The sequence below is a fragment of the Odocoileus virginianus genome, chromosome 6 (genome assembly GCF_023699985.2).
Source record: "Odocoileus virginianus isolate 20LAN1187 ecotype Illinois chromosome 6, Ovbor_1.2, whole genome shotgun sequence".
NCBI classification, from domain to species: domain Eukaryota; kingdom Metazoa; phylum Chordata; class Mammalia; order Artiodactyla; family Cervidae; genus Odocoileus; species Odocoileus virginianus.
The window spans coordinates 17,318,225-17,341,334 of record NC_069679.1 but is presented as its reverse complement, the minus strand read 5'-3'; the positions used below and the strand labels follow the sequence as shown (position 1 = coordinate 17,341,334).

At 36.5% G+C, this 23,110-nt stretch overlaps 2 protein-coding genes across 2 annotated transcripts; both read right to left on the bottom strand.

Moving 5' to 3' along the window:
* Positions 1-8,805: 8,805 nt before the first annotated feature.
* LOC139029654 (olfactory receptor 4N4C) lies at positions 8,806-9,744 on the bottom strand. Its single transcript, XM_070468514.1, has one exon. The coding sequence runs from the start codon at positions 9,730-9,732 to the stop codon at positions 8,806-8,808; it is 927 nt and encodes a 308-aa protein (XP_070324615.1). The 5' UTR covers positions 9,733-9,744.
* A 10,805-nt stretch (positions 9,745-20,549) lies between these two features.
* On the bottom strand, positions 20,550-22,028 carry LOC110133421 (olfactory receptor 4M1). Its single transcript, XM_020887314.2, has one exon. The coding sequence runs from the start codon at positions 22,017-22,019 to the stop codon at positions 21,078-21,080; it is 942 nt and encodes a 313-aa protein (XP_020742973.2). The 5' UTR covers positions 22,020-22,028; the 3' UTR covers positions 20,550-21,077.
* Positions 22,029-23,110: the final 1,082 nt, after the last annotated feature.

The following is a 23,110-nucleotide window of genomic DNA, read 5'->3' as shown; positions in this document are numbered from 1 at the left end:
GCTATGGTTTTTCCAGTAGTCATGTATGGATGTGAGGGTTGGACTATAAAGAAAGCTGAGCACTGAAGAATTGATGCTTTTGAATTGTGGTGTTGGAGAAGACTCTTGAGAGTCCCTTGGACTGCAAGGAGATCCAACCAGTCCATCCTAAGGGAAATCAGTCTTGAATATTCATTGGAAGGACTGATGGTGAAGCTGAAACTTCAGTACTTTGGCAACCTGGTGCAAAGAACCAACTCATTTGAAAAGATCCTGATGCTGGGAAAGATTGAAGGCGGGAGGAGAAGGGAACAACAGAGGATGAGATGGTTGGATGGCATCACTGACTCAATGGACATGACCTTGAGTAAGCTCTGGGAGTTGGTGATGGACAGGGAGGCCTGGAGTGCTGCAGTCCATGGGGTCGCAAAGAGTCAGACATGGCTGAGTGACGGAACTGAACTGAACTAACCATTTTCTCTTGAATGAAGAAATTTCCTTTCAATTTAGCAAATCTGAACCACTCATTAATTACTCTCCATTTCCTCATATATTTTTTCTGCATATAAATGAAGCTGATAAAATGAGTTGATTACCTTTCTTAAGAAAAATAAATCTCATTACTATCATTCTAATGAAATGAATATATTTAACAATATTTCCAAAACTTTGAGTGCAACATCTGTTATCATATTGATTGAAGCCTGTAAATTATTTAAACATATGTTAACAGGTTTACATATTCTGAAAAATGTCTCTTAAGCGACATGATCAAATGTTTAATTGATACTTATGCTAATAATGAATATATAAATCATCAAAGAAATGAATGCACCTTCAACAAGGAATTCCCTCAGAATTGATTATTTAAATTACCTGTAAATATCCTTTAAATGCTAACTTTCTAGACAATGTCCTGAATTTGATTTGGAATCATTTTATCTGATTATGATGACTCAGCTCAGCAATGCACTAACTCTTGACCCTGAACAAGTCACTTAGGTTTCAGAAGTCTGAATTATCATTCAAGAAATAGAATAATGTGTTGGCTCTTTCTGACAGGGATTATATCAGGATCAAATTGAGCTGATGATGGTAGTAATAGCTCATTTAAGTAAGTTTAAAGAAGAGCTAAAAACTTGGAAAATATTTAAACATTGAACGATACCTCTAATGAATGGACACATTGCCACTAGAGCCTGTGTAAATGTCTTCACAGGGTGATGGTAGCTGCACAAATCTGGGTGATAAATAGAGATAAGAAACTGTGGAGGTGAAAAAACTTCATATAAAATTCCTGCTTTTACAGGAAACTATTCTCTGTTTCACAACTTTCTATCTAGCCATCAAAACCCTATGTTCATAAATAACAGAACCACAGACAACACAAGAAGCTCTCAAATATGTTGAGTATGGAAAATAAGATCTGGGCTAACGTTCTGCAAAACAAAATCTGTGAAGCTTTTTTCTGGAACCCTTGGCCTACCCTCTTTGCATCTTCTTCATCTGTACTTTAAAAAGAAAAGAAAATATATCAGTCATTTGCATGCTTCTTGGTTTTAAATGAGATGTCAACTCTGAAAGCTATTGAGCATTTCATTTAATTATGGAAATAGAATTAAAGTGTTTGTCCACCATTAAAGTAATTCTAAGTATCAAAAATAAATGGAAATCTATTGGGGAGAGGGTAAAAAATGCCACACATGAATTAAGACCTAAGCTTTTGAATATTCCTGCTCAAACTCTGACCTTTAGTCCATTGCATTCCAAGGTAGACAATGAACCAGCAGAATAGTTACAGTATTTTTCTATTGTCCTCTCCTTCTTGTTTCTCAAAAATATGCGTAGCTCCCAAACTTCAGAAATCTGAATCTCCAGATTTTACACAACTCTCATAATGTTGCCTTCCTCCCCATGCCCATGAAACATTAACTGACCATCTTTGTCATTGTTCGTAAATATTTGTCATCACATAGAGAATATTAGATTTTGAAATCTCCTCTCTTTATGATGCAATGGAGAAAGCGCTTTGGAGATTTGAGACTGCCACAACCCTGCTGACTATTTCCAAAGGGAGTGATTAGATTGTCAACTGAATTTGGCAAGGAAAATACCAGAGCTTTGTAAAGGGCAAATATTTTAGAATATGTCATCTACTGCCCCAGGAGGTTAATCCTGAGTTCTGACACCAAAATCCTATCAGTGACTGAGATAGTACAACCTTGTTCGGAAGTCTATTAGATCAAAGTAAATGGAAAGTTAAGAAAAGCTTATTTACATCTTATAATAAAATAAAAAAGAGAAAAAAATGTAAATAAATGATAAGAGTTTGTTGATGTATATACCAAGGAAGCAAGCAGAATCAGGTGGAGGATGAGATATGTGAATTGTTGCCTCAGGTGCAAAGTTTACCCTGATACCAAAAGTCCTAGTAATCAAGGTAAAAAAAATGTAATGCAATGTTTAAAAGTCAGAGTTAATGTAAAATTATGAACAAAAATATCAATTTCTCAAAATAAAGACACCAATATTACAAATGTCTCCTTTTATCTCAGGTTCCAATATGGCTCAAAATGGCACTATTACTAATTAATTTTGTTTTTTTACAATATCAGTTAGACCTAGAGAATATTATGCTTAGTGAAATGTCAGACAAATACTGTATCATATCATTTATATGCAGAATCTTAAATACTAGTGACTGTGTATGCAAAACAGAAACAGATTCACAAATATAGAACACAAACTAGTGGATATCATAGGGACAGGGCAAATTAGTGGTATGGGATTAGGAGATACAAATTCATATGTATAAAATAGATAGGCATCAGGATATATGGTATAGCACATGGAATTATAGCCTTTATCTTGAAATAACTTTTAATAGTGTGTATCTGAATCAGCTTGAAATTAATAAAATATTGTGAATCAACCCCACTTCAAAAATTTGATTAGAATATTGTTTATTACTAAGTTTTTTCACTCCCTTAGATTTTGCCCTCAAGGCATATGCATTACTCATTCCTCTGTCTTCACCATCATTCTGACCCCACAAGCAAATAATGTGGCCAAGTCAGTAATGAGTATGCAAGATTCAGCATGTTGCTGGTTGCTGGTGATGTAGACATAGCAGACAGAATATGAACAATGCTCATGAAGATGTTCAAAACCTAGTACTTAGAAAAAAGAACTGTGTGGTGTAAAAGATATCTCTTCCTCCAAGGTGAGTGACCTCCTAAATACGATATGAAAAAATGTATCCTGATCTTGGTAGTTGTTGTTTACTCTCTCTTTCCTTCCTCAGCTAAAACAAGGAGTGGGGAGGTATTTTTTTTTCACTGACTTACTAAAATAAAAAATTAATTAAAGTTCAGAGTAATTAAATACAACTTAATTTAGACTTTTTATATCTGATTGTTGTATTCGTTGTTATGCTTTAAGAGGAAATCTGAGTTTGTGGGTCACTTCGAAACCAAATCACTAAACACACATTTTTGTAAATTAAATAAAATTCATAATCAAATATGTATTTCTTCTAATCTGCTTTCATCTCAAGGACATAGTGTGAGAAATAAAAAAAGAGAAGAGAGAAAAAATAAACAAGCACAAGGTTAGAATGACCAAAATAGAACAAGAAAACAGGGAGAAGAAAGACTCATGGAGACATAAATGGCAAGACAATTATAAAATTTTCGAAGGTCAAGAGACAGAGAGACACTGGTCTGTAATACACGTTCCACAAATCCACAAACTACAAAAGGAAATCAGTGATAAAGAGGCCTGTATGTACGAGAAAGAAAGAAAAGGAAAATACACAGGGTTTTAGATATGCACTTAGGTAGAGTAAGAGTTAGAGTTCTGCCCAAAAAAAGTCTTTGACTTTGAAATTTGTGATATTTTTCCATAATTATAAACTTAATCTGAGGCTTTCCTCACTTCTTAACGTTCATCCCAATATATAAGACAAAACTAATATGAAGATCTAAGCTAGTTCTTATAACAGAGGCTTTTCTAAATCGGGCATTTTTTATTTTTAAAAATATTGATATTATTTATCTCTATTACTGAGTTTTTTGACATATCCTTAGATTTTGCACTGAACTCAACTGACTTATTGGGTGTCTCCCCTGAGCTTCGCAGTATTATGTCAATAGTACAGTACAGATAAAACAAAAGTCCTTTCCTTTAGAATTTTACATTCTAATTCAGGGAGACAGACAATAAGCAAACAAGCAGGAAAGGAAACATCAGATAGTAATGAGTGTTAGAAAGAAAATATAGCAGAGTGTGAGTTGGAGAAAGCTTGGGAAAGAGATAGCTGTTTTAGAAAGGATGGTCAGAGAGGATCTTTCTGAGGAGGTTTCATTAAAGTAAAATCTGAGTGTCTAAAAGAAGCCATTCCAGTAAGTGGTCATCAAAAAAAAAGATCTGTATATCAAACAATAGCATTCACCTTTTTCTGAAAAGACTAGTAGTCTTCTCTTTTCCAATTTAAAAAGAAAGGAAGATCTGGTGTGTTGAGGAATAGAAAAGGGGTCAGAGTGCCAAGAGAGTGAAAAATTTTATACAGAGAGAAAATTCCTTCCCATTTTTTATCCCTCATCTATATTCCCCCCACACAAACTTTACATTAAGAAATAGCTATTACTCTTTGTGCATCTTCCCCAAAGCATTATGCATATAAAAACTAATGTTATTATATGTCTTTTCTCTCTATTAACAAAAAATGTGATAAATATGCAAAAGTAGGGTTTGTTTAAATAAATTTTAATAGCTGCATACATCTCAATACTTCACAGGCATTTAAAATATAATATGTATATATAACATATCCATTCATGTATAATATAGGTTCCAGAATATTTTTTAAAAAGCAATTTAAAAAGCAACATATATAATATGTTCTTATATTTACACAAAAAAGTTTAAGTATGTACCAAAAATGTGGAAAAAATATTTTCTGTACATTCTCTGACCTTTATTTTTATTGTATATATTGCTGTTGTTCAGTCACTAAGTCATGTCTGACCCTACGACCCCATGGACTGTGGCACACCAGGCTTCCTGTCCTCCACTATCTCCCAGAGTTTGCTCAGACTCATGTCCTTTGAGTCAATGATGCTATCTAACCATCTCATCCTCTGACACCCTCTTCTTTTGCCTTCAGTCTTTCCAGCAACAGGGTCTTTTCCAATGAGTTGGCTCTTCTTAACAGGTGTTATATATATTTCATCAATTCCTTTCTACCACAAACTCAGTTTTTAAAATTATCATTATTATTAACATAATCACATTAAGTAAAACTCTATATTGGTCCCTATTTAAAATTTTTCAAGTCAGCTTTGTACAATAAGAAATCATAATGCATGCATTTACTCATTCACTTCTTACTAGCCTTTATTGAGAATCTATCAGAACAAGTCATTATGATGAAACACAAATTTAATAGTACAAACTAATTTCAAAGAAGGTAGAAAATTAAACACAGACACATATAATTAAAATAATGGTAAAATCTTTGTAAACGAACTGTGCTTAGAGTATCATGAGAGCGAAGAGGGGTAAACGCTGGTGTGGGCACTGGAAATGCATCAAGAAGCAGGAAGCACTATGGTTCAATCTTCATTGAAATGTTCATCAGCAAGAGGTAAAGGAGAACAGTGTGCAAAGTCACTGAAGAATCAAACTCCCTGCCTGTGCTGAAACAGTAAGAGGCAAGATTGGAAAAGTGGGTAATTTCTAACAGATTATATTTGATTAAGCTTACAATTCATTGGAAGAAATTCAGGAGATATCCATAAGACTGCCATTTTACACTACACGTAAAGGATATATCTAACTGATGATAAAATTGACAACTTCTCATCTATGTTGAGCTATTATTGCTGTGTCCTGTAGATATATCATGAGAATTTTTCAATACTCTTATGTATTAAATTCAAAACTTCTGATGGCATTCAACATGACAGGTATTACTCTGATAGATTTATTCTGGGACATAGGACAAATTTCAAAATTTTAAAAACTGAGATCATATTAAATATGTTATTAGACTATAGTAGAATTAAACTAAAACTATATTAGGCATATTCTCAAAACTTTAGGAAAAAACACACTCTGAATAACCCATGAGTAAGAAAAAGAAAGTAGAAACTAGAATATATTATTAATGAAATGAAAATGAGAACACAACATAAAAAATATGCAATATGTAGATAAAGGAGTGCTTAGAGGGAAATTTGTAGCATCAACTGATTTTATTTAAAGTGTTTATAAGAAAGAATTTAAATCAATAATTTAATCTCCAAATTTAGGAAAAAAAACATGAAACTAAATCCAAAGAAAGAAGAAACTAAATAATATAGGTAAAGGAAGAAATATATAAATTTCTTAAATAGAGAAAAATAAATGAGTTCAAAAGCTAGTTCCTTGTAAAGAACAATAAAATTCATAAAAATTTAGCCACATTTTTCAATGGGAAAAAGATTACACAAATTAATAATATCAGGAGTTAAAAAACAATTATTATGAATATTACAGAAATTAAAAGAATGCTAATGGAACATTCTGAGCAATTTCATGACAATAAATTTGATAACTTAGCTCGAATGCACAAAATCCTAAGACCATTAATTACCAAAACTAACTCAAGAAGAAACAGATAACTTGAATAGCTGTATATTTACTAAAGAAATTTAATTTGTACTTTAAAATCTTCCCACAAAGGAATCTTCAGACCCAATTGCTCATCTGATGTATCTGCCAAACAGTTATTCAGGAAATAGTCAAACTCTCAGAAGATAGATTATTAAAGGAAAAATATTTTTAATATCCCCTATAATTCCTTCTGGTATACATTAAGTTATTAAAAGCATGTGAATTAATTCCCTCATATTTGTGGACTATGTTTCTCTTCTCAGTTGTTTCCAGTTCAGACTCATTGTGGTCAGAGCATGTATTCTATATGAAATACAGTGAGACTATTATGGGCCTATGATCTATCTTTGAGAATGACTGGTGCCCTTGAGAAGAACGTTTGCTCCTCATTGTTGAGTGCACTAGTCTATAAAAAGCAACTAAGTCAAATTTATTGACAGTGCTGTTCAAATATCCTGTAAGCCTTAGTCGCTCATTTGTGTCCAACCCTTTGCAACCGCATAGACTGTAGCCCACCAGGCTCCTCTGTCCATGAGATTTTCCAGGCAAAAATACTGGAATGGGTTGCCATACCCTCCTCCAGGGGATCTTTCCAACCCAGGGATTAAACCCGGGTCTTCTGCCCTGCAGGCAGATTCTTTACTGTCTGAGCCATCACAGAAGCCCATCTCTGCTGACAGCAGCTCACATATGCTGCTGCTAATTCGCTTCAGTCGTGTCCGACTCCGTGCGACCCCATAGACGGCAGCCCACCAGGCTCCTTCGTCCATGGGATTTTCCAGGCAAGAACACTGGAGTGGGTTTCCATTGTCTTCTCTGTCACATGCACTATCAATTTTTTAAAAATTGGCCTCAATGTAAGCTGTTGGATTCTCTATTCCTTTATTAATATATGTTTAAATGTCTTATCAGTCAGTTCAGTCGCTCAGTCGTGTCCGACTCTTTGTGACCCCATGAATCGCAGCAAGCCAGGCCTCCCTGTCCATCACCAACTCCCGGAGTTTACTCAAACTCATGTCCATTGAGTTGGTGATGCTCAGCACAAATAATGGTCTCCTACTCCATAAAAGATTTTCAGTCAGTTCAGTTCAGTTCAGTCGCTCAGTCGTGTCCGACTCTTTGCAACTCCATGAATCGCAGCACCCCAGGCCTCCCTGTCCATCACTAATTTTATAAGTACCTAATTTCCCACATTAAACCCCACTATACTGAAAATAACTAGAGTGGTTTATGTAATCTCCAATAGAATCTACAATACCAATAATATCATTATCGTAATCAGATTGGAATCAGTTGAAAGCAGATTTTAACATCCAGGGAGGATTTGTAATAGCTCATTAGTAATAATCATGAAGCTCTGAAAAACAATCAAGTGAAATAATTGCATGATATTTTTTCCATAAAACCAATTCTTTTCCTTTCATATTAGTCTACCAACTTTGAGGGAGGAAGAATATATATGTTTACAAGAATTTTCAAGCTTTTTAAGTTGCTCAAAACAAGTCTGCAGCATGACGTTTGGCTTTTAATGATGTTTTGCAGGTTATTGATCTCTAATGAGAATCCTGATGATATTCCTCTAAATTATAGAAGAAACAGTTTCAGATAAGTCAACTTTCTTGCTTAAAGTACTAAAAATGAATTCTTACTGCAATTAGAATAAAATAAAACTTCTTATCTCAGCCTAAGAGACCTTAGTTATTTGACCCTTACGTATAAATTAACACCTAAAATCTCTCACACTTACTCATACTGCGATTCTGGTGTTTCTTTTATGTTCTTTAAGCACACAAAGTGTATTATCTTGTTATGCATAACTTCCCCCCACTAGTTACAATAAAGTGAAGTGAAGCCTCTCAGTTGTGTCCGACTCTTTGCAACCCCATGGACTGTAGCTTACCAGGCTCCTCTGTCCACGGGATTTTCCAGGCAAGAGTACTGGAGTGGGTTGCCATTTCCTTCTCCAGAGGATCTTCCTGACCTAGGGATCAAACCCGGGTCTCCTGCAAGTAGGCAGATGCTTTTACCGTCTAAGCCACCAGGGAAGTCCCAATAGTTATAGTAGTACATGAAAAATGGAAGGCACTCAATAAGAAGCAGTATTTGTTAAATGAATGAAAGATTTGCAGCCAGAATTTCCCTTTCATGACTTCATATTATAAAACCTATTCAGAAAAACACATGCCGGCTCAATAACCTCCTAATGGAAGCTTTCACTTCCTGGTTGCGAAGGGTATAAATCACAGGATTCATCAAAGGAAAGATCACTGTGTGGAAAAAGGAAACCACCTTGTCTGCTGATAAGGCTGTGAAGGGACGAGTGTAGATGAAGATGGCAGGCCCAAACATGAGAAGTATAATAATGACATGAGTGGTGCATGTGGATAGTGCCTTGCTCTTCCCTTCAGAAGCAGACCCACTTACATGGCAAAGGATGACTGCATAGGAGGCCAGAAGCCCCAGAAAGCACAGGAGGGTCATCAGGCCACTGTTGAAGACCATCAGGAGCTCCACCACAAAGGTGTCAGTGCAGGCCAGCTTGATGACCTGCGGCACGTCGCAGAAGAAGTTGTCCAGTCGGTTTGGACCACAGAAGGGCAAGTGGAGGATCAGGGCCACTTGGATAATGGAATGAACAAAGCCTCCAAACCACAGAACCAACAGCAAGGCGTAGCAGGTTCTAGGGTTCATGACAGTTGAATAGTGTAAAGGACGACAGATGGCGATGTAGCGGTCAAAGGCCATCACGACAAGGAGTAAGCCCTCCCCTCCTCCAAGGAAGTGCAAGAAAAAGAGCTGAGTGATGCAGCCTCTATAGGAGATCACCTTCTTCTCAGAGAGGAAATCCACCAGCATCCTGGGAGCCACAATGAAGGAGTAGGATGCATCCAGGAAGGCCAGGTTGCCCAGGAAGAAGTAGAGGGGGGCCGTGAGGCCAGGGTCTGACCTGATGGTGAGGATGATGAGGAAATTTCCAGGGAGGATGATGATGTAGAAAAGTAAGATCAGGACAAAGACTAGGAGCTGAATCTTTTGAGACTGGATCAGACCAAGGAGAATGAATTCTGTCACCACTGTGCTATTTTCTATCTTCATCTCCTGTGCCTATAGTATATGGGAGAGTTGAGAGTTTATTTCCAGTTCTTCTCTCACTGAAAACTGTGAATTCTACATCTGTTATACGTTACTCTCCCACAAATGAAGAAATCTCTTCTACTGTTTACCTGCTTGCATGCTACTGCTTCAGTCATGTCTAATTCTTTGTGACCTGTGGACTATAGCCCGCCAGGCTCCTCTGTCCATGGGATTCTCCAGGCAAGAATACTGGAATGGGTTGTCATGCCCTCCTCCAGGGGATCTTCCCAACCCAGGGATCAAACCCATGTCTCCTGTGTTGCAGGTGGATTCTTTACCCATGAGCCACTGGGGAAGCCACTTCCACCCTTTATTCTTCTATAAATCATTAAGTGCCAACACCCAAATCTTGAAGCCACACTGTTTTCTTCTGTCTTGTGCTCCTGTTAACTACTCTCTCATGCAGCACTCCGTCCTACCCTGCATTTGTTTATGATTTGCATGAGGCATATGAACTTCTTAAAATTCTTCAAATTTTTATTTGAATGAGGGGGGGAGGTGGTAAGATGGAAATTGACAGAAAAAAGGAATGGTAGAGTTTTTTAAGGCAAGAAGCATTCCATATCTTGTCTGTCATGCTTACAAGTATCTTTTTTTCCAAAATTTATTGAACTATTAAACTATACAAAAATTAATACATTTACTGTATGTAAATTATACCTTAGGGAATGTTTGCCTAAAAAGTTTTTATAAACCTGCTTACTTAAAATATTTCCTTTTTCTCTTCAGCATATTAGCCCATCATCCTGGTCTAAATAAAAAGAATCCCAGTTGTTCTGGAGAAATTGAGATCTGTGGCTTATCTGTACAGTTATCTCTAAATTGGCAGTGTGCTTATCCAGTGTACAGGATAATTTATTGGTATGAAAATTCGAAGGCCCAGTGTAGGCCACCTCAATTGTGCCTCAATGGCATACTGATTATTTTGAATTAAAGTTACTTAAGAAATGGTCAGTGCAAGGGAGACACTCTGATCCTTCTTTCTGTCTCTCTGAAAGCCGGGAAAAAAATCTCTTCATGTGAAAAGTACACCACCTGCATCTAGGGGTAAAAGGATACCCTTGTCCCTAGAGATAGGGAATTCAAGCAAGAAACTCATATAAACAAATCTTGTTATTCTTTATTTTTCTACCCCAAGCCCAGACTCCATTTAGATTCTTCACTAATTAACCATCTAAAGCCTAAATTTCTTTGTCTTATCTGTTACAAATTTATTGTTTTTTCATCTAAAAAGTATTAAAGCACCTACTTTGGCCAGTTGCTTAAATCTCATTTCTATAAGACCTCTATGCTTGTGATTGAATTGCCTTGTATAAATTTTATTATTAGTCCAGCCACAAGAACTCAAGATGGACAGAGAAGAAATTTTCCCAGCCTACACAAAAACAATAACAGTAGAATTTCTATGTATATATGATTATATTCCTTTCTTTACAATTCTATTTTTGAAATTGTCATAATGAAAATGAATATAAAAATGTACAAATAAAATACACATGTTGCTTTTACATGCTAAAAAGTTGTTTATTTTTAGGATGAAACATTTTCAAAACTTGAAGACTTGAACTACATGAAATACTGCACTATAATATAGAAGTATATCTATTCAAAATGTAAAAATATGATTTTGTGTCTAAACTCAAATAGATTAATTAATAGCAGATGTTTTTGTATATAGCTAAAATCTAGAATTACTAAAGAGGCAGTTTACGTCACATAGACACATGGATATGTATACAAGTGCACGTATGCACACACATACATACACTCACACACGCACAGGCACATGAATTGTTTCTTAAGCAAAACTGAAGCACAAAATTTACAAATGGCACAATCCAAATTAACTTTTCCATTCTGTCTTTACTTCCTTTCTTTTTCCCTTTCTCCCTTCCTCTTTCCCCCATTTCCTTCCATCCTTCCTTCCTTTTTTCTTAGCATTTTTTGGCTTAAATATTTATCTTTTTTTTTCTGTGTATAATAAAATCTGCTGCTAGAAAAGTAAGTCAGGAATCTCTCTGTACTTATTCCTAAGTTATGTGCATCTTACACTCTGTTATACAATTGGTTATTTCATACTGTTTCAAACATCAAGACTGTCTTTAAGACATAAGAGAAAACTTTAAGTATTAAAGGTTAAGGGTTGCAGATTTTTACAGTGTGCTTGGCTCTCCTATCATGCATTTATGTTCTTCTATTGACTCCTTAACAGATCGTATTGATTACCAAATAACATCCCTCACTTATTTCTCTAGTAATATGATATATAAATTTAAGACCAAGAAAACGGGTATCTTAATAAAAGTTTTATGTATTCTCAATGAAATAATTCTAAATATTCAGAGGAACAAGAGTTATATCATTAAGAACAGATTAAAGATGTTACTGTATTATTGAATTCAGATTTCAAATAATAAAAAAGTTTGTTTCTGCTATAACAGTTCACCATTGCATTATGATACAGCAGATGTCCCACCAGAAAAGCTGTAAAATGTTTCCATTTATTCCTTCTTCCTGTTCCTTATAATAAGAAGATTGAGAAAAATATTTACCTCTCTAGAAATCCAACATTGCTCTCACACAGCAAGCTCCACCTCTTAACAGAAGGGACAATAACTTTTTATTTCCACCTTTGTTATTAAATATCTCTTCTCTCGAAAACAGACCTCTTTAACATTTGAAAACAGCAACCAATTTGTGATGCAATAGAGGATGCACTCTGGGAATTCAAAGGCTAACCAAACTATAGAACTCTTTTCTTTTTTTAAATGGGTGTATCTTATTGTATGTAAGTTAATTTTTTTCCCATTTATTTTTATTAGTTGGAGGCTAATTACTTTACAATATTATAGTGGTTTTTGCCATATATTGACATGAATCAGCCATGGATTCACATGTATTCCCCATCCTGATCCCCCCTCCCACCTCCCTCCCCATCCCATCCCTCTGGGTCTTCCCAGTGCACCAGCCCTGAGCACTTGTCTCATGCATCCAACCTGGGCTGGTGATCTGTTCCACCCTTGATAATATACATGTTTCAATGCTGTTCTCTCAAAACATCCCACCATCACCTTCTCCCACAGAGTCCAAAAGTCTTTCTGTACATCTGTGTCTCTTTTTCTGTTTTGCATATAGGATTATTGTTACCATCTTTCTAAATTCCATATATATGCATTAGTATACTGTATTGGTCTTTATCTTTCTGGCTTACTTCACTCTGTATAATGGGCTCCAGTTTCATCCACCTCATTAGAACTGGTTCAAATGAATTCCTTTTAATGGCTGAGTAATATTCCATGGTGTATATGAAAGGGAATTTTTAGAATGCCAATGAGATCGAAATATTAGAGGAGAGATATCATAGATGCAAATACTCAGATATCAGTTAAAGAGACATGGTCTCTCTATTGGAATCTAAAATTAACATTCCATCAGTGACAGCAATAAAGGAAAGATGAGAATATTTATTAGGTCTGAATGAATAGAAAGTCAAATGAGGTTTATATTTTATACTATAATTAAAAAAGAGAAAAGTAGTGTAACTGACAGAAAATCCAAGGTATATCAAGAAAGAAAATAATGTGGTCAAGTAGTAAGTATGTTAGAGTCAACATAACTTCTGGTGACAAAAGGATAGGCAAGGAGAAAATAAATGATGGTCACAAAGCCTCCTTTGAATAATCCTTCTTAAGAAAAAAAAAACTGCATGTTTTGGGACTGATTAAAACCTCAGAGGAGATGTCCTCCATACAGAACCTATTTGGTCTTCATATTTGATGTTTTTCATTTTAAGTTTTGCTAAAGCAATGATGGTGTTCCTAGGTGACACAGTGGTAAAGAATCCCTGCCTATGCAGAAGACATGGGTTCAATTCCTGGGTCAGGAAGATGCCCTGGAGGAGTAAAGAGCAACCCACTCCAGAATTCTTGCCTGGAAAATTCCATGGACAGAAGAGTCTGGTGGGCTACAGCCCATGGGACCACACAGTCAGAGACACAACTAAGTGACTAAGGATGCAAATCAATGATGCAGAGCTATTTATTTTTCAATTTAATATTATTAAGCAGAAGAAAAATAATTAGTAATCATGCAGTAGAAGGCAACATAATTTAAACTTTAGTAGATTTGATTTTGTTTTAAAGAGACAGATTTTCTACTTAAAAATCAAAATACTAACCACATATTTTAAAAATAAAAACAATGCATAATCAAACATATTTCATTCTAATTTATATCCAGTTCAGAAAAAAAGAGATAGGAGGAATGACAAATGGGAAAGTAAAGTAATAAAGAGATATGCAAAACTATGAAGATAAAAATAATAGATAAAGAGGAAGGGGAAATTAAGGAATACCAATACATGCAAAGACTGTATTAGGAAAATAAGAAATGAATATGAAAAGATAAAGAGGCATAAAAATGTATATTCTGAAAATCACGTATTCAAGTAGACAACAGATAAAGGAAAGTTATCTGTTTAAAAAAAATAAAATTTAAAACATGCAGAAAAACACGTGAGAAGAAAAATTCACATCTTGGGGTGCATTACAATCTTTATTGCCACCAAAGACTTTTTTAAATATTATTTTTTCATAACTATAGACATAATCAGGAATCCTGCCTCCTAATGTTTGCCACAATATTTAAAATAAAATTAACTTGATGATCTAACTAGCCCTCAGAACAGAGACTTCATATTGCTGCTGGTAAAAATTGATAATTTTAGACAATCTTAGAAATTAAAGTCATGAACCATGTTCTATTTTAGGGTTAGCAAGAGCCATCCAACTCTCACACCCATACATGACTACTGGAAAAACCATAGTTTTACAAGACGGACCTTTGTTGGCAACGCAATGTCTCTGCTTTTTAATATGTTGTCTAGGTTGATCATAGCTTTTCTTCCAAGGAGCAAGCATCTTCTAATTTCATGGCTACAGTCACCATCTATGGTGATTTTGGAGCCCAAGAAAATAAAGTCTCTCACTGTTCCCCCATTGTTTTCCCATCTATTTGCCATGAAATGTTGAGACCAGATACCATGATCTTCATTTTTTAATATTGAGCTTTAAGCCAACTTTTTTACTCTCCTCTTTCAATTTCACCAAGAAGCTCTTTAGTTTCTTTTCACTTTCTGCCATAAGGGTAGTGTCATCTGTGTATCTGAGGTTATTGATATTTCTCCTGGCAATCTTGATTCCATTTTGTGCTTCATCCAGCCTGGCATTTCACATGATGTACTCTGCGTATAAGTTAAATAAGCAGGGTGACAATATACAGCCTTGACGTACTCCTTTTCCTATTTGGAACCAGCCTCTTGTTCCATGTCCAGTTCTTGTTGCTTCTTGACCTTCATACAGATCTATCGGGAGACAGGTCAGGTGGCCTGGTATTCCCATCTCTTTCAGAATTTTCCACAGTTTGTTGTGATCCACACAGTCAAAGGCTTTGACACAGTCAATAAAGCAGAAGTAGATTTTTTCTGAAACTCTCTTGCTTTTTCGATGATCCAACGGATGTTGGAATGGTCTCTGGTTCCTCTGCCTTTTCTAAATCCAGCTTGAACTGGAAGTTCATGGTTGGCATACTGTTGAAGCCTGACTTGAGGAATTTTGAGCATTACTTTGCTGGCATGTGAGATGAGTACAATTGTGCAAGAGTTTGAACATTGTTTGCCATTGCCTTTCTTTGGGTTGGAACGAAAACTGACCTTTTCCAGTCCTGTGGCCACTGCTGAGTTTTCCAAATTTGCTGGCATATTGAGTGCAGCACTTTCATGGCACCATCTTTTAGGATTTGAAATAGCTCAACTGGAATTCCACCACCTCCACTAGCTTTGTTTGTAGTGATGCTTCCTAAGGCCCACTTGACTTTGCATTCCAGGATGTCTGGCTCTAGGTGAGTGATCACATCCTTGTGGTTATCTGGGTCATGAAGATGTTTTTTGTATAGTTCTTCTGTGTATTCTTGTCACCTCTTCTTAATATGTTCTGCTTCTGTTAGGTCCTTACCATTTCTGTCCTTTATTGTGCCCATCTTTGCATGAAATGTTAATAAATAATACATTCATACATTTTTTAAATTATTTAAAAATAATCTGTACAGTGAGGAAATCTCCTTCCCATCTTAATTCTCCTCTCCTCACATCTCACAGCAGAAAATTAATATTAATTTCTGTTGTGTCCTTCAAAAATTGCATGCATTTACAAGAAAGCATGAAAATAAGTTCATGATTATATTTCTTTAGACATAATTTATAAACATGAAAATGCACAGGTGTTGGACTTGAATATTTGTGTCAAATGTTAGCACTCAAGGAACCACTATTCCAAAAAGATGTAGAATGTTTCCTTCATTCATTCAAGAAAATCTCTTTGTGATCTTTGTCATTCTCCCCTGCAAATACCACCATAGTTAGCAACCACTTTCTAATTTCTAACATCATAGACTAGTTTTGCTTTACTTTAGGTTTTATAAAAATGGAATCACATGACATGTATTCTTTATCTGGCTTTTAACTCAGCATTAAGATTTTAATGTTCATGCATGTTGCATTATCTGCAGCTGTTCCTTTTAATTATTAAATAATGTTCCATTGTGTGTATAGAATCCAAAGGTTTTATTACTTTTTTTCATTTATGGGTGTTTCCATGAACATTCTAAAGTAAATCATTTTGTCCACAAGTTTCCATTTCTCTTGGCTAACCACTTACGAGTAGGATCTCTGGATCCTAGGTAGATGTAAACTAGTAACACATGAGAGAGTTCAAGTTCCTTCCTTCATCAGTTGACCAAAGTTTGCTGTAGTGTGTTAATCGTGCCTTTTTATTTTTTGTTCTGATGTTTAGACACCTGTAGTTCTCCTATTCCTAGAGATAATGAATGATTCAACTGCAAAGCCACCTTTCATATGCAAATCAACCAATTTAGAACTCAGTATTTCAATTGCCTCCTTTGTCAGGTTCTCACAGTTCTGATCCACTGGGCAACCTAGTCACTTGTATAAAAGTGTCTGGTATCTAGGATGCTATATACACGTGGGAGCGCTTGATAAACTACATTTTTGTTGCCTTCTGAGTTTTAGTGAGGCAAATTTATGCCTGTTCTGCAGAGTGGTGAGAGTGTGCTCTGTCTGAACACATGGTCACATGTCTTAGGCCATTTCCCAGATGACTGATGATGTGTATCTTCCCACGAACATAACGATCATTTGTATATTTCTTTTCTGAAGTGTCTGTTCCAAGCTTTTTAGGGTGAGGGCCTGTGCTTAGAGGCTTGCAGGATCTTAGTGCCCCAACCAGGGATCCAACCGGGGCCCCTTTCAGTAGGAGTCCTAACCACTGGACTACCAGGGAAATCCCCATTTAAACCTTTTTACTTGTTTTTCACAAGCAAAGAGAGAGAGTGATTAGGAAATGCCTAATTTTCCTCCCAGTATATAATTTGCTTATTATTTTCATAATGGTATATTTTGATGAACAGTAATTTTTTCTTAAGTTTTAATTTATCAATTTTATGATTTTAATTTATCAGTTTTATGATTACAGCTTGTTTTGTGCTATTTATCATTGCTTATCCCAAATATGAAAAAAAAAAAAGCACTCTTCTATGTTTTATCCTAGGAGCTTTATAGTCCTAACTGCTACATTTAGATATATGATCCAACTCCAAATTAATTTTGTGTATGCAGTGAGCTTGATGTCCAAGTTCATTGTTTTCCATACACGTATTTAGTTGCTCTAGTGTTATTTGTTTAAAACTTTTCTTTCTTGGTGAATTGTATATGTATCTTTGGCAAAAATCAATTTACAATTGGTGTGAGTCTGATTCTGCCTACTCTATTTTGGGCCATCAGTCTGTCTTCACATCAATACCATACTCTCTTGGTTAGTATAGCTTTTTAGTGAGCCAATCATGCTTATGTAATGAAGCCTCCATAAAAATCCCGAAGGATAGATCTTTGGTCCTTTTTGGAGAATTTCCATGTCCCAGAAACAGACCACTTCCACATGCTCCTGAGCCAGGCTCCAAGCGCCTTTGTTGGAACTTTACCCCGCATGTCTCTTCATCTGGCTGTGGATGCATATCCTTTGGTATCCTTTGTAACAAGTTGCTAATGGTGAGTAAATAGGTTTCCCCAAGTTCTGTGAGCTGTTCTAACAAATTGAACCTGAGAAAGGGATTGTGGGAACCTCTGATTTATAACCAATCAGGCAGAAGCACAGATGACAACCAGGGCTTGCACCTGGCATCTCCAGTGGAGGTTGTTCCTGTGGAACTGAGCAGTTGACCTGTGGAATCAGATTCTGTTTCCAAGGAGATAGTGTCAGATTTGAGCTGAATTCTTGGACACCCTCCTGCAGTCCAGGAATTGCTTATTAGTGTCAAAAGCTTCCACACAAATGTGGGGGCTGGGAACCCCACTGTGACATCATAGGGAAAGCTTCCCAAAGCAAAGAACAGACACTAAGTACCATTATTCCTTCCTGTGTGCCTGAGGTGCACTGGATCTGGCACAGATTACCTCCTCAATTAATAAATAGAATCCAGATAAAGAATAACCCTGGGATTATTTTAATCATTTATTTACACATATTCATTCCTGATACTGACAAGAACCTATTTCCCTCAAAATCTAATCATAGTACATTATCAAAAACATATGACTAAAGCTCAAAGCTCCCAAAGTGCTCTTGCCCTTGGATGAAATGATCCTCTAGTTTTGAAACTGAAAAGTTCATTTAAATTTTTAAAAATTGCATAAACTCAAATATTATAATCTTTTGCATTCTGAATCATGGTCAGTAATTGGGTTCTGAGGATTAGGGAATTAATTGATCACTAACAAATAATTCACTAGAGAATTCTCACTAGAGAGTTAAAGAAAATTATGGAAATCATAGGTCTCTTCCATTTATATATTAAAAAGAAACATAAAAGTTGATTTAATGGGAAAGAACTCTTAATTATAGTGCTAACAAAAGCAATACACTACTAATTTAACTTTAACATAAATGGCAGAATAAGCAAACACAGAAGACAAGAAAACTGAAAAAAGAGGTTATCTTTAAAAAAATCACACAGCTGGCTTTCAGTTCCAGTCAATCTAGAATCCCTTTCCTCCAAGTCTGTTTTCACATTGGAGGGTGTAAGGGGAGACTGACTTTAAGAACTATTAGCTGACTAGCAACTTCCTCTGAGAGAGGAGTCTCACACAGTAATCAAACTACACTCAGCTATGAATTTATAAAATTTGATTCCAACGTGTGACAAAATCTTGACTCCTGTCACCAATACTATTGAGTGGTTACCACCTAGCATGAGTTGAAATGGCTTATATGAATAAACCCTCACTTTCCATTCTCAAAAGAGGGAGATGATAAAGGAGTAAATAAACTATTTTTCCAGTCCCAGGAAGATGGTTTACCAAACATCATCCCACTGGACTAAGACTGAAGCATAACAATAATATTTAATTAGGTCATTTGGAGAAGAAAATGGCAACCCACTCCAGTATACTTTCTTGGAAAATCCCATTGACAGAGGAGCCTGGCGGAATACAGTCCCTGGGGTCACAAAAGAGTGGGACACGACTTAGCATCTAAACAAAAACATAGTCTCTCTAAACTACTCATGTTCATATACTAACCAGTTCAGTTCAGTCGCTAAGTCATGTCCAACTCTTTGTGACCCATGAACTGCAGCACGCCAGGCCTCCCTGTCCTTCACCAATTTCCGGAGTTTACCCAAACTCATGTCCATTGACTCGGTGATGCCATCTAACCATCTTATCCTCTATCATCCCCTTCTCCTCCTGCCTTCAATCTTTCCCAGCATCAGGGTTTTTTTCAAATGAGTCAGCTCTTCTCGTCAGGTGGCCAAATTATTGGAGTTTCAGCTTCAACATCAGTCCTTCCAATGAACACCCAGGACTGATCTCCTTTAGGATGGACTGGTTGAGTCTCCTTGCAGTCCAAGGGACTCTCAAGCGTTCTCTCCAACACCACAGTTCAAAAGCATCAATTCTTCTGTGCTCAGTTTTCTTTATAGTCCAACTCTCACATCCATACATGACTACTGGAAAAGCCATAGCCTTGACTAGATGGACCTTTGTTGGCAAAATAATGTCTCTGCTTTTTAATATGCTGTCTAGGTTGGTCATAACTTCCCTCCCAAGGAGTAAGCGTCTTTTAATTTCATGGCTGCAATCACCATTTGCAGTGATTTTGGAGCCCAGAAAAGTAAAGTCTGCCACTGTTTCCCCATCTATTTGCCATGAAGTGATGGGACCAGATGCTATGATCTTAGTTTTCTGAATGTTGAGCTTTAAGCCAACTTTTTCACTCTCCTCTTTCACTTTCATCAAGAGGCTGTTTAGTTCTTCTTCACTTTCTGCCATAAGGGTGGTGTCATCTGCATCTGAGGTTATTGATATTTCTCCCAGCAATCTTGATTCCAGCTGTGTTTCATCCAGCCCAATGTTTCTCATGATGTACTCTGCCTGTAAGTTAAATAAGCAGGGTGACAATATACAGCCTTGATGTACTCCTTTTCCTCTTTGGAACCAGTCTGTTGTTCCATGTCCAGTTCTAACTGTTGCTTCCTGACCTGCACACAGGTTTCTCAAGAGGCAGGTCAGGTGGTCTGGTATTCCCATCTCTTTCAGAATTTTCCACAGTTTGTTGTGATCCACACAGTCTATGGCTTTGGCATAGTCAATAAAGCAGAAATAGATGTTTTTCTGGAACTCACTTGTTTTTACAATGATCCAGTGATTGTTGGCAATTTGATCTCTGGTTCCTCTGCCTTTTCTAAAACCAGCTTGAACATCTGGAAGTTCACAGTTCATGTATTGTTGAAGCCTGGCTTGGAGAATTTTGAGCATTACTTTACTAGCGTGTGAGATGAGTGCAATTGTGTTGTAGTTTGAGCATTCTTTGGCATTGCCACTTACTTCTTTATATACATTGTGGACACATCTCCCAGGTCTTATTAGTTTTATTATTTCTCAGCATACATTCTCTTCATAGCCAAACCCTCTCAATAAACAATTAGTGAAAATGTGTGTTTTAGCAGATCATTATTATATCTTAAATTCTGATAGTGATCGGCCAGAAATTTCAGAGGGACTGTGATTAAATTTACTTCCAATCTAATTTCTTTGTTTTTTCACCAATTAGAGGGAAAACCTAGTGGGATTTAAGATCTCAGACAAAAGGAGGTAGCGAAGGCAGCAATACTACTGCAAATATTTCCTCTTTAGGACAAAAACCCTCAGAAGGACTATAGAAAATGCCGCTAACTTTTCACTTCTCTTTACATACAATGTATCGGTTGACCAGCTTCCTCATGGCCATTTTTACTTCCTTGTTTCGCAGTGTGTAGATGATGGGATTAAGCAAAGGGAATATCACTGTATGGAATACAGACACCACTTTATCTGGGGAAAAAGAGTCAAATGGGCGAGCATAAATGTAGACGGATGGCCCAAACATCAGCACCACAATGGTGATGTGGGAGTAGCATGTGGACATGGCCCGACTGGTACCCTCACCTGAACCTGAGTGTTTCCTGAGCATCACCAGGAGGAAGGCATAGGACAGGAGAAGAGCAATGAAACACACCACGGAGATCAGACCACTGCTGAAGATCATCACTAACTCCTCGGGGAAGGTGTTGGCACAGGCAATCCGGACAACCTGTGTGATGTCACAGAAGTAACTGTCTAACTCATTAGGCCCACAGAAGGGAAGTCGAACAATGAGAGCCACCTGTATTGTGGAGTGAATGAAGCCCCCCATCCAGGAGAAAGCCACCAGAATACAGCAGAGACGTTGATTCATGATGGTAGCATAGTGGAGGGGGCGGCAGATAGCAGCATAGCGGTCAAAGGCCATCACCGTGAGCAGGAACATCTCTGAGGCCCCAACAAAGTGCAAGAAGAAGAGCTGAGCAATGCACCCACCAAAGGAAATGACCTTCCTTTCCACAAAGAAGTCTACAAGCATTTTAGGGGCTGTGATAGAAGAGTACCAAATGTCAAGGAAAGCCAGATTAGCCAACAGAAAATACATGGGTGAAGTCAGATGTGGGTCAAGCCTGATGGTGCAAATAATAAGAATATTTACTGGAAGAATGAACAAGTAGAAGGACAGAAATATAACAAATAGGACTAGTTGCACCTCCCGAGCCTGGGATAGGCCAGTGAGAACAAATTCTGTCACCCTGGTGTAATTTGCAGTTTCCATTTCTTCACTTTTTTTTCATAAAATGGCTATGAAAAATAAAGAAATTGTTATTACTCCAAATAGCATTTAACTGGAGTTAACGGCAACACTTTAAAAATCATCAGATCTGGTCTGCCATTAAGAGATTGTACTAGCATAAGTTTTGTTGCCTGGTTCTATATTGTATAAAGATAAAGAAAGAGTAAGTGATGATCTGAAAATTAGAAACATTGAAACCATATGAAATATGTCATATATCTGACACCAAAATCTCAACTTCTTAGTGTTATTTCCATTTTTTATGAAACTCAGAAATGTACTAATCCTTCCCCTAAACATCTACTATAGTAAGTAATATGTGCAGCTGCTTCCAAGTTTAGCCAAATTTTAGACTGGTAATAAAAGATACAGTCTATTCTTTCTAGACTTTTGTGGTTGTTGTTGCTATTAATGGTGATGTGAAATCTGATCGATTTGGAAACTTGGGCTCATAGTCTAATATTGGGTGTGCTGATCTGATGGCATTTTATTTATAAACCACCAAAGAGATGCCAGGGCTTCAAGTTTAGTGAATGGATATCTTTTTCCTTTAACCAAAACTTAGAGAACTTAACCCTTGGTTATATGTAAACAACCACAAAATACAACAACGAAGGGCCCTACATGAAAATTCTTTATGTGAATTACTCCATTGGCCATGCATTTTACCCTCTGTTTCAGGTAGGTCGGAAGAAGATGTAGTAATTAGGAAATGGGTATATTTTCCACCCAAGGTGGCATTTCAAGGTGGCAGTGGGAATAAGATTATTGATAAAATTTTTCCCAAGACCTAATGTTGAACCTGTTTCTATTGGATCTAAAAAACCACCAAATAAAACTAAGATAATCATTTACTTTACCAAATATGTTTCCTCTTTTAAGTAATATAAAAAATGCCACATCAAAGTAACAATTTCTTGTGAACAACAAGCAATGCTAAAGAGTTGCTTCTGTTCTACTGATGTGCTGTTTTATAGTATTGCCTTTCCTTAGGAAGAACATATACACAAAAGTTAGGGTTCTAGAAAACCAAAGAGATACCACAGTGTCTGTGCACTGAAGCTCATGTATAA

Coding starts and splice junctions, on each gene's coding strand:
- LOC139029654 (XM_070468514.1), bottom strand. CDS start 9,732: ATGAAGATAGAAAATAGCACAGTGGTGACAGAATTCATTCTCCTTGGT.
- LOC110133421 (XM_020887314.2), bottom strand. CDS start 22,019: ATGGAAACTGCAAATTACACCAGGGTGACAGAATTTGTTCTCACTGGC.